Source organism: Amphiura filiformis, chromosome 14 (genome assembly GCF_039555335.1).
Source record: "Amphiura filiformis chromosome 14, Afil_fr2py, whole genome shotgun sequence".
Taxonomy (NCBI): Eukaryota; Metazoa; Echinodermata; class Ophiuroidea; order Amphilepidida; family Amphiuridae; genus Amphiura; species Amphiura filiformis.
The window spans coordinates 56,123,488-56,136,328 of NC_092641.1; the positions used below are offsets into that span (position 1 = coordinate 56,123,488).

Genomic DNA, 12,841 nt, shown 5'->3' on the forward strand with positions numbered 1-12,841 from the left:
AAACCAGGGAGATTTGCACTGAGAGGAGATGGATGTCTAGTGTAGTAGTAGTAGTATCACCCACAACAACGACTATGATGAATAGAGATAATATAGTATTTCCAAACTGGATCGGTCGGGGCCCAGGTTAATAACGACCGCGTCCCCCATTTCACAGGATGGGGTCGGAAAGTGTGCTACCTGAAGAGAGAAAGATAATGAAACAATGAATGGAAATGGAAGTGTAGCCAAACCCAAAATAAGAGTTGCCAAGAAAGACATTACAATTGGTACATGGAATGTGAGGAGGTATAGATGGTCTGTGCTAGGTTTAGCCGAAGTAAGATGGATAGGGATTGGTAAGACTACCACAAATGATGGGCACACATTATGGTATAGTGGAGAGGACAAACGTCATGAGAGAGGTGTAGGTTTCTTGGTGCACCGAGACATAGCGAGATCAGTGTTGGAATGTAGGCCAATATCAAGACGTATTATCATACTGAGGTTAGCAGGACAACCTTTCAACGTCTCAATTATCCTGGCATATGCACCTACGAGTACGGCCTCAGATCAAGAAATGGACATGTTTTACCAGCACCTTAATGGCATAATGACAACAATTCCTAAGAGATATGTCTTGCTCGTAATTGGTGACTGGAACGCAAAAGTAGGACCAGATGCATATCCAACATGGCAGGGTACTGCTGGCAAATTTGGACTGGGAGTGACAATCAATAGGGTCACAACCTGCTTGAGCGTGCAAATGTTTACGACCTTGTCTTGACCAATACATTGCATCCACAGAAAGAATCAAGAAACGCTACATGGCACTCACCAAAGTCCACAACATGATTGACTACATCATATCATGATTAGTAAGTGTTTCAAATCAAGTGTGAACCTCGCCCTAACAAGATCCTTTCCTGGCGCTGACATTGGAAGCGACCATGACTTGGTGATGACATCAATAAGAATAAAACTGAAGAAGTTGAGGAAAGAGAAGTCACCTAGAGTTAGGTTTGATCTAGAAAAGCTCAAGGATCCTGACATTGCTACTGAATTTGAGGCTAAGATTGGAGGCAGATTTACTCCACTTATAGCAGCCAACTTGGATATCGAGAGTTTTAACAACCACTTGAATGAAAACTTCATTGACACAGCACAAGAGGTGCTGGGCAAAGTAAGAAAGAAGAAACAGGCGTGGATGACAGATGATGTGTTACACTAATGTGACAGGCGCAGGGAGATGAAGAAGAGGCGTTTCATAAGTGACATCGACCATACCAACTACACCAGAATTAACAGGGAAGTAACGAAAGCAACAAAGAAGCAAAAGAACAGTGGGTCCATGATCAGTATGATACAATCAACACCAGTATGGAGCGTAACAACACTGCAGTAGCTTTTCAAACCATCGGAGATCTTACAAAGAAGAAAGCTGGTAGAAAAACAGTAATTGAGGACAAATATGGACATCTTTTGACTGAGAAGAAGGAAATATCCAACAGATGGAAGGCATATTGTGAAGAACTTTACAACTATATCCTATCATCAGATCATAACCTGTTAAATAGGCTGAAGGAATGGCAAACACAGAGCAAGAGGAAGATCCATTAATCATCACCTCTGAGGTTGAAGAGGCCATAAGAAGCATGAAAGATGGAAAGTCACCAGGTATTGATAATGTTGCGGCAGAGATTCTGAGAAGCGGTGGCCAAACAACAATCAAGGCTTACACAAAACTCTGCAATGAAGTATGGACATCAGGAATTTGGCCATCCTCATGGACACGGTCGATCATCATTCCTCTCCCAAAGAAGGGCAACCTTAAATCTTGCAACAACTACCGCACCATCAGTTTGATTAGTCATCCGATACTTCTCCGAATCATTATTAATAGGATAGCCACTTTTCCACAAGTTCATTGATTTAAAAAAAGCAGTTGATCGTGTTTGGTAAGAATCAATGTTTGAAATCCTAAGAAAGTTCAACATCAGTAATGGAATTGTAAATACAATTGAATGAAGCATTGTACACTGCATCTAAGAGTGCTGTACTGCTAGGAGATGAGATCAGTGAGTGGTTTCGAACCCGAGTTGGAGTCCGACAAGGTTGTCTACTGTCACCAACCATCTTTAACATCTTCCTTGAGTATATCATGACGGAAGCTCTTGGTTGATTCGAGGGTACAGTCAGTATCGGAGGGCGAAGGGTTACCAACTTGCGATTTATGTTGCTGCAAAATAAGACAACAACAAACAAAGGTAAATTTATTACGTCAAATGGATAAAACACTTAATACAAGAAGCAATTCAGTTGAAATTGAAATAAGTTAAGAGGAGATCAAACAATACCAACAGAACAAAAATACCAAGAGAAAAAATATCGGAGCGTTTTTATATTTTGAACTCATTTGCTGAATCCGTATGACTAGAGGCATGAGAGGAATACATTGGTATGCTTTTAACACAATTTGAATACCAGGTATATCTTTGGTCCTAATTCTTCAGAGCCTTTATTTTTTTAATAAAGAGAGCATAAAAAAGAAATATCTTTAAAAAAGACAATGCCACAGATGAAGATCATATTTCATAATTTTGCATTGATAAGTGCCTGATATGCTGGTAATTTATTTTGTGTGTAAATTAATTAACCGGATGGGACATATGGGTATTTATTGGTAAATACCACCCAGGATATACCAGGGAATACAAATACAAATTTATCTCAAAATGTGTGCTAAATATATCGTAACAAAAAGCTCAATGGATATGCCTAATAATAATAAAACGTTTTCAATTTTCACTAGTTTACACATACCCCTTACCTTACTCTACCACCAGGTGTGACGACTGCCGGTCCAACAGCAACAACCACTCTACCACCAGGTGTGACGATTGCCGGTCCAACAGCAACAACCACTCTACCACCAGGTATGATGACTGCCGGTTCAACAGCAACAACCACTCTACCACCAGATGTGACGACTGCTGGTCCAACAGCAACAACTACTCTACCACCAGATGTGGCGGCTGCCGCCTCACCAGTAACAACCGCTCTACCACCAGGTGTGACGACTGCTGCTCCACCAGCAACAACCACTCTACCACCAGGTGTGACGACTGCCGGTCCAACAGCAACAACCACTCTACCACCAGGTGTGACGGCTGCCGCCTCACCAGTAACAACCGCTCTACCACCAGGTGTGACGACTGCTGCTGCACCAGCAACAACCACTCTACCACCAGGTGTGACGACTGCAGGTCCAACAGCAACAACCACTCTACCACCAGATGTGACGGCTGCCGCCTCACCAGCAACAACCGCTCTACCACCTAGTGTGACGACCGCCGCTCCACCAGAAGCAACCGCTCTACCACCAGGTGTGACGACTGCCGGTCCAACAGCAACAACCGCTCTACCACCAGGTACAATTCACAAATTAACAAATGAAGTGAAAATTATTTATTCAATAAAATAGGCATTATGCTTAAAATTATGTTTTCTTTATTTATTGTTCCATATCAATTTGGTTGTACTTGTACTTCCAATTACATTCTTACATTATTTATTCCAAGCAGTTTTTTGGTAACAAATTTGCATAAAGATTTAGAAATATTGGTACAATATTAAAGGAGACCGAATGAATGCCCAATTTAAGAAAAATGAAAATGAATATTTCACCAAACATTGGTGATTCCAATGTACATGGGGTCAAAGCACAGTTATGAGGTGTATGTAAAACAACGAGATTGTGGGCCACAATTTGTAGCATGTTAAAGTAAACCTAACATGTGCTATAATAATAATAGATATGTTTAAGCATTATCTCTTCCAATTAAGAATAATTATATAACTGTCATATTTCAAAACGAGAGGTACAGGGTGTCCCAAAAAAAGGGACCCCTCATTGCGCCCTCTTTTTCTCCTATTTCTGAAAAGTTGATCAAATATATTTTGATGTGTAAAGAATCCTTGAGTTGTTAGCTTTAATAAACCAAAACAATTATATCAATCGGCTCAAAACTTTTGAAGATATGCTCTTTTTAAAGAAATGTACCCGTTTTTCACTCTGTCCACGGAGAAGGTTTGGCTACTTCAAAGATTGAAAATGAGTACACATACCATGCATGAATATCAAACATTCCTCAATGATAACTTTATAAAATAACTTTATTTATGGAATGGGCTTTACCGGTGGGTTTATGGGCAATGGATTTTGTTAATAGTGTCATTGATGTGTGGGTAAAATGGATGCCGAATGGGACTTCTTTTGCTTTACTTGCAATTACCTATTTTTTCTTGGTTATTCATGCCTTTTTGTTTTATTATGTTTCTTACTTTCTTGCTTTGGTGTTTCTTGCTTTCTTTTTTTATTTACAACATAAGTCATTTCTCTTTTTAGGATAAAAGGTAGCACTAAAAGTAGGCATATCACATCAAAAATAAGCGCAGCAGAAACACGTTATTTAATGTTTCTACATGAATGAGCTTTATTAAAGCATCAAAAATCAAAAAACGGAATTGAAATCGGTCAATGCATTGTGATGTAGTGTCAATTTAAAGATGCTCGTAAATGGAATAAAACCTGCCACAAAATGGCTGCAATGACAAAATTGGCACATTCCGAGATTTTGACGGTTTATTTGGACGCTTGCTTGAAAAAGCAGCGTTAATTTAAGTATCACAGGTTAAATGCCTATCTTTCCTGACTTCGTTAAAGAAAACAAAATTAAAAAATTTATCATTGAATAATTATAATAAATTAACCATTAATGTACTATTTTAGCAATTTCGGCCAATCTGCAGACAAATTAAAGCTGAAAAAATTACTATGTTCAGCTAATTAATATGCAAAATTGATGCCATTGGAAAACCGTACACGATATCAGGGTGCGGGTTTTTTTGCACACATATGTATACGAAGTTCTTTCAATTGATAACAAAAAATACACAAAAAGTAATTAATTATGCAAATTAGCTAATTACAGCTAATTATGTATTCATGATATTATTATGTAAATTAGGCATGAGTAATTTTGGTGTTTTTAAATATTTAATGAAAGTCTATTCATTCACCATAAATTTGTCAAGTATGAACCTGTTATGATGTTGAATAAAGAAACAGCAGTTAATTACTTTAAAATAATACAAAAATACAAAGTTTGACATTTTGATGGTGTCTGGAATAGAATTTGCTTTTTTACTGTCAACATGGTATGTGTCACCATTACTCAAAGCCAAATCCGAAAAGTAAAAATAAAAATTCATTTGCAATGAGACTTAAAATTAACATTTTGTTATCTGGATTAACGTAGGAGGGCAAATGGTAAAAGGAAGCGCCGTTTCACTCTAGCGCGTATACAAAACTAGTATGGCCTTGGACACACACAATGGCTTAAAGCTATTGTGGTTTGGAAAACTACTCCCTATGGAATATCTTTGATAATATTATGTTTTAACTAGTGTTCCTCAAGTACTTCATTCAATGTAGACGGAAATAATTTACATGCTAAGAAAGATTAGTATTTTAGCTAAATGGTGGTAGATCAGACTATTTCAATAGGCCTATATTTGAAGAGCTTTGTTGCAAAACCCCTTACATCCACTTTTGACTTTTTGAGAAAAAAAGCTTTTTTTAATTGTGCAAGTATTACTTGTTCGATTTGATTCAATTTGGGATTGGATAAAGTGTTGATGAATAGAAACTAAAAGAACAGGTTTGGGACAATTTTCAAGGCTTCCTATTTATTTTATTATTTCTTTTATATCGCACCTTTTGTGGATGTAAGGGGTTTTGCAACAAAATAAATTTACCCCTTTTCTAGAAACCACCTTTGCAATCAAATTTGAGCCCATTTGTTTGCACTACATTATGTAACTTGACTAATGCTTTGAAAATCAAAAAGAAAAATTGAAATATCTCATTTACTTTTTTTTAAATGAATTTTTAATTAAATTCGGGAAAATGGCATTTTTTGGGTATTTCCGAAGCTACACCTTTTGTTAATTAAAATGATTTTTTCAAACATAGTGACCCAAAAACAGTTCCTTTTGGTTTTAATAGGTAAAGAACATTCCAGGCTACCATTATACATCAAAAAATTTAAAACAAAACAATTCTATATTCATTTTAAGTTCAGATTTCCGGAAAATCCCTAAGATTTCCCAAATGGGAAATATGCGATAACTCCGGAAGGGAAGGTAGTATGAAGGTCAAACAACCACCAAAATGTGTATTTTTACCCACACTATAATATTATGCCAATAACTCAATTTGGCCAAAAGTGGATGTAAGGGGTTTTGAAACAAAGCTCTTCATTTACTGATTTATGAGCGATCGTCAAAAAATCAATTAAACAGGCAGTAAATCTTGAACAAAGCAAAATTTAATTTTGTCGAATTCAATGGTAGCTTCAGAAAGGTTTCATATACCATATATTAAAATTTCAAACAATTGGGATAAATGGAACATACTAAGGAAATTCATTTTTGTCATTGATGTTTTCCAAAAATCAGCCGACTTTGATGCGCGCGCTTTTTAATTCACTGTTATGCTTGCATGCACAGTGTGGCAGAATTATTGCGCAGCCACTGTGACATACCTACTAAAAGGCTGTTGGTTTGTCTTTGGTTCTTCTGAAGTGAGTTTACTGTGCTGCTCTGCCCCACACCGACATCGCCTGGCTAATAATTATTTGGTGCAGCAGTGACATTAAAATGAATACACGGGATCGATACACGTGAATTGCTATGCACGATTTTGATATCAGACGAAAATGTTCGGATACTGAGTTAGAAAATGATGAATATCTCCCGTAAATGAATTTTTCTCAAGAAACCAGATGTGGTCTATTACACTTGAAAATACGTGTTGAACAGATATTATAGTCGTTAGCGTGCGCTTTGAAAATTGGCCGTGCGCTTTGAACTCAAAATTTGACCAAAACTCTCAATTTTATATTGCGTTGGTCCTGTATCATGGTATGGACTACAGCGCGCAGCAGGCTATAGCGGCACTCACTCAAGTGGAGAGAGTATAACCATTGACCGCAATGTCGTATACAAGCATGAGCCATCCCAACCACTCTGTTTGCTATCCGTGGATAGAGTGAAAAACGGGTACTTTTATTCAAAAGGGCATATCTTCAAAAGGTGTGAGCCGATTGAAATAATTGTTTTGGTTTTTTAAAGCTAACGATTGAAGGTTTCTTTACATACCAAAATATATTTAAACTTTTCAGAAATAGGAGAACAAGAGGGCGCTATGGGGGGCCTCTTTTTTTGGGACACCCTGTAACTCAAAACCAATTTTGTGCATAAAGTCTATGGCGGGCGATTTTATAAGATTTCCTTTTTATTGATTTCTGTAACTATTATTTTTGTCTGCTTGATACAGTACACAAGTCAGGATACAAAGTACTTGGTGGTGTATATGTTTGTGGACATGACAAAGGCATTTAGATAGCTTACGAAATCCAAAATTGCTTCCTTATGTTCCAAAATTCAAAATGGCGGATTAAAAATACCACCATCGGCCAAATAAAGACTAATATTCTCCATTTTGGCTGCCATTCTGGTGTTTTTTGGGAATATGGTAGCCAATTTGGATTTTTATAAACGATGTAAATGACTTTGTCATGTCTGCAAACATATACCTACACCCAAATCACTACCATCGGCCGAGAACGCCGTTCAAATAATTTAGAGTTATATTCGGCGTTTTGGTGGTCATTTTGAATTGTTGGATATAAGGCAGCCATTTGGATTTTGATAAGCTATCTAAATGATTATTTCATGTCTACAAACATAAACCTAGATACTCAAATCACCACCATAGGCCTGAAAAAGCCATTGAAATAAGTATGTCTAAAATTCACCATTTTGCCCGCCGTTTTGAATTTTGGAACATAAGGAAGCCATTTTGGATTTCATAATGACTTTTTTTTAAAAGTTTTTTTAAAACCTTAAAAGGTTGGTCTGAACCCTGGAATTATGGAAACTTTTGGGCCTCATAACTGCTAAATTGTTGGTCTAAAGTATATAAAAGTATACATATTTAGAATGGCAAAGACTTGATAAGTTCATCTGTGAGGCAAATTTGGGTCAAAATGCTCATTTTTGGCCCAAAATCCCAAAAAACTGTTTTTTGGCCCACTTCTTTTTCGAATATACTACCAAAAAAATTCTTGGGCCAAAAATGGTTTTTTTTATTAATTTTTAAAAAGTAGATGAAAATATCTAGGAGCCGTTTTTTTCATTTTTTTAAATTTCTACCAACTACGAGAAATTTGCACAAAAAATGGTTAAAAAATGCTGAATTTTCAAAAAAATAATAAAAAAGCCTGATTTGTGCCAAAATTTCAAATATTTTTGGTGAAGTTAGTAAAAATTAAAAAAAAATAAAAAAACTGCTCCTAGATATTTGTATCTAGTTTTTAAAAATTAATAAAAAAAAAAATTGGCCCAAGAATTTTTTGGTAGGATGTACGAAAAAGAAGTGGGCCAAAAAGCAGTTTTTGGGGATTTAGGGCCAAAAATTAGCATTTTGGCAGTTATGAGGCCCGAAAGTTTCCATAATTCTATGATTCAGACCAACCTTAAGTCCACAAACATACATAATACACAAAAATCACCACCATCTGCCTTAGAATACATTTTTAGGAAAAAGCATTTTGGGCACATTTGATCAAAAAGTGGTGTTCTACGCAAAATTTCGGTAACAATTAAAGTGAACACTATTTTCCATCCGCGTGTAACTGAGAGCCTGACTATATGCAAACCTCAAACCAACACGGCAACATGACGCCTGACGTTAACAACAAGGCGGAGACAGGTTGGTTTTTCTAGCTTAAAGGGCGGGAATATAACTAGGGTGGCACTAAATTCTCGGTTTTTCTGTTAGCAATGCAACAGTATATAGTTGCGCAAATTTCGAAAGTTGGTAGAAATTCAAAAAAATGAAAAAAAACGGCTCCTAGATATTTTCATCTAGTTTTTGAAAATTAATAAAAAAAAATTGTTTTGGCCCAAGAATTTTTTTGGTAGTATATACGAAAAAGAAGTGGGCCAAAAAACAGTTTTTTGGGATTTTGGGCCAAAAATGAGCATTTTGACCCAAATTTGCCTCACAGATGAACTTATCAAGTCTTTGCCATTCTAAATATGTATACTTTCATATACTTTAGACCAACAATTTAGCAGTTATGAGGCCCAAAAGTTTCCATAATTCCAGGGTTCAGACCAACCTTTTAAAAAAAAGTCATTATGAAATCCAAAATGGCTTCCTTATGTTCCAAAATTCAAAACGGCGGGCAAAATGGTGAATTTTAGACATACTTATTTCAATGGCTTTTTCAGGCCTATGGTGGTGATTTGAGTATCTAGGTTTATGTTTGTAGACATGAAATAATCATTTAGATAGCTTATCAAAATGCAAATGGCTGCCTTATATCCAACAATTCAAAATGACCACCAAAACGCCGAATATAACTCTAAATTATTTGAACGGCGTTCTCGGCCGATGGTAGTGATTTGGGTGTAGGTATATATATATGTTTGCAGACATGACAAAGTCATTTACATCGTTTATAAAAATCCAAATTGGCTACCATATTCCCCAAAAAACACCAGAATGGCAGCCAAAATGGAGAATATTAGTCTTTATTTGGCCGATGGTGGTATTTTTAATCCGCCATTTTGAATTTTGGAACATAAGGAAGCAATTTTGGATTTCGTAAGCTATTTAAATGCCTTGTATCCACAAACATATACACCGCCAAGTATTTTGTATCCTGACTTGTGTACTGTATCAAGCAGACAAAAATAATAGTTACAGAAATCAATAAAAAGGAAATCTTATAAAATCGCCCGCCATAGACTTTATGTACAAAATTGGTTTTGAGTTACAGGGTGTCCCATAAAAAGAGGATTATTAACATCAATATCAATAATAATGAAAAATATTACACATATCAATAATAAACAAAAATAGTAAAATCAATATCAATAATAATCCAAACTATTAATATCTATTTCAATAATAATCAAAAATATCAACATCAATATCAATAGTAATCAAAAATATTACACATATCAATAATAATAATAAAAAATTATATAAATATCAATAATAATCAAAAATAGTAAAAGCAATATTAATAATAATCTAAACTATTAATATCTATATCAATAATAATCAAAAATATTAACAAATCAAAAATGTTAATATCGATATCAATAATAATCAAAACTATTAATATCTTTATCAATAATAATCAAAAATATTACCATCAATATCAATAATAATCAAAAATATTACACATATCAATAATAATATTAAGAAAACCAATATAAATATCAATAATAATCAAAAATAGTAAAATCAATATAAATAATAATCTAAACTTTTAATATCTATATCAATAATAATCAAAAATATTAACATCAATATCAATTATTATAATCAAAGATATTAATATCAATATCAATTAGGCCTATTATAATCAACGATATTAATATCAATATCAATAATAATAAAAAATATTACACATATCAAATATAATCAAAAAATTAATATAAATATCAATAGGAATCAAAATATGAAAATCAATATTAATAATAATCTAAACTATTATACCAATATCAATATATCCATAATGATCAAAAATATTATCATCAATATCAATAATAATAAAAAATGTTAATATCAGTATCAATAATAATCAAAAATATTAACATCAATATCAATAACAATATCAATAATAATCAGAAATATTAATATTTTTGATTATTATTGATATTATTTTCTTTTTATATGAACTTTAAAATTGCATCGTGCCGGGTAGTCTATTGAAATCGAAGTGACGTTTACCAACGACTACCAACGAAATTGTGACGACCTCAAAACGACTAGACACGGCTTCGCACGGTATGGAAACGTCAAAGAAATGAGGGTTGCGGTCTCTAACGAAATCTGAACGGAATCACAACTGATTCTTTTGCCGTCACAAAATTTTCAACATGTTGAAAATTTGCCGACGAACGCGACGAATAATTGCGGCCGTCTGCGGTCGCTAACGGTGAGTGACGGTAAATTCAAAATTGCAATTCGCAGCTTAACGTCGCTTGCCGTTCACCCCTATTCGTCATAGTGTGACCGGGCCTTAACGGATTCGTCAGCGACAACTAACGGCAACACACGATGAGTTACGGTAAATTCAAAATTGCAATTCGCAGCTTAACGTCGCTTGCCGTTCGCCCATATTCGTCATAGTGTGACCGGGCCTTTATTCTGTGTATACAAGGAAGAAAGTGCAGTTCGTGTGTTATAAGCGACTTCATAGGATGTTAAGGCCCGGTCACACTGTGACGGACGATAAGCAACGAAAGGTGACGAACGTGAAAATCACAAAATGTTGACGGCAAAGCGACGTCAAAAAGAGGAAAAACAAGATTCGCTGACGAGTGAGAACGACCTTCAGCGACAACACGACGGCAAGGGACGAAAGGCTGCGGCAGGAAACGGAGACTTGCGACCAAAACCGGACGTTGTCTGGGCGGCGAGTGACGATGTCTCGACGGAGCCCGACAACAAGCAACGAGGTCGGACGGCTGGCAGCGGATTTGCTTGCGGCAAGGAACGGCAGCTGACGGTGGCTTGCGGCGATGATGACGTGACTCAGCGGCCGACATCAAAGCCTGTGTGTATGCGGGTCGTATAGTCCACTTTGGCGTTTCCACTCTTCACAACGTTCTGTTCATCCACTCAAAAATATCAATATCAATGATAATCAAAAATGTTAATATCAGTATCAATAATAATCAAAAATATCAACATCAATATCAATATCAATAATAACAAGAATATTAATATTTTTGATCATTATTGTTTTTACTTTTTATATGAACTTCAAAATTGCATCGTGCCGGACAGTCTATTGAAATCGAACTGACGTAAAAAAATGTCAAAAATCGCACAAAAAGGTTAAACTCGTGGACCATCGTTTAAAAATCGTAACCCATCGCAGACCACCGTTTCAATGCCGCAGGTACTCGCAAACGACCCGCCATCAACAGTCGATATCCGTCACTCTCCGGACAAAATTCGCAAGTCACTGTCGCACAAATATCGTTACAATTTCGTTACTTGCCGCAACGTGTCGTCAGGGTTCGAGATGTGACGTCACTTGCCGATGTTTTTTCGTCAATGGTCGTTGACAACGACTACCAACGAAATTGTGACGACCTCAAAACGACTAGAGACGGCTTCGCACGGTATGGAAACGTCAAAGAAATGAGGGTTGCGGTCTCCAACGAAATTTGAACGGAATCACTACTTTTTTGTCGTCACAAAATTTTCAACATGTTGAAAATTTGCCGACGAACGCGACGGATAATTTCGACCGTTTGCGGTCGCTAACGGATTCGTCAGCGACAACTAACGGCAACCCACGATGAGTGACGGTAAATTCAAAATTGCAATTCGTAGCTTAACGTCGCTTGCCGTTCACCCCTATTCGTCATAGTGTGACCGGGCCTTTAGACGGAATGGTAAAGTATAATAGTATAGTATTTGTTATAAATTAATTAATATAACTATTTTTTGTTTTAAACAGCTTGTGACACGGATGGGCGAATTTGTAAGCGCCGTATCATTATTGTCATTGTTATCGTATGCGCTCTTGCTGCTGCAGCTGGAGTAGGAGTGTTTATTATGCTACAAAATAGGACAACAAAAAACAAAGGTAAATTTATTACGTCAAATGGACAAAACACTGAACTACAACATTCAACTCCGCCGAAAATGAAATAACTTAAGCCATGTGGTATGTGCGAACTTGAAGTACAGGTATCTGGA

General features: G+C 36.0%; 1 protein-coding gene across 1 annotated transcript; it reads left to right on the forward strand.

The window, feature by feature from the left end:
• The first annotated feature begins 205 nt into the window (after nucleotides 1-205).
• On the forward strand, nucleotides 206-766 carry LOC140169513 (craniofacial development protein 2-like). The gene has a single exon (XM_072192774.1). The coding sequence runs from the start codon at nucleotides 206-208 to the stop codon at nucleotides 764-766; it is 561 nt and encodes a 186-aa protein (XP_072048875.1).
• The last annotated feature ends 12,075 nt before the right edge of the window (nucleotides 767-12,841 follow it).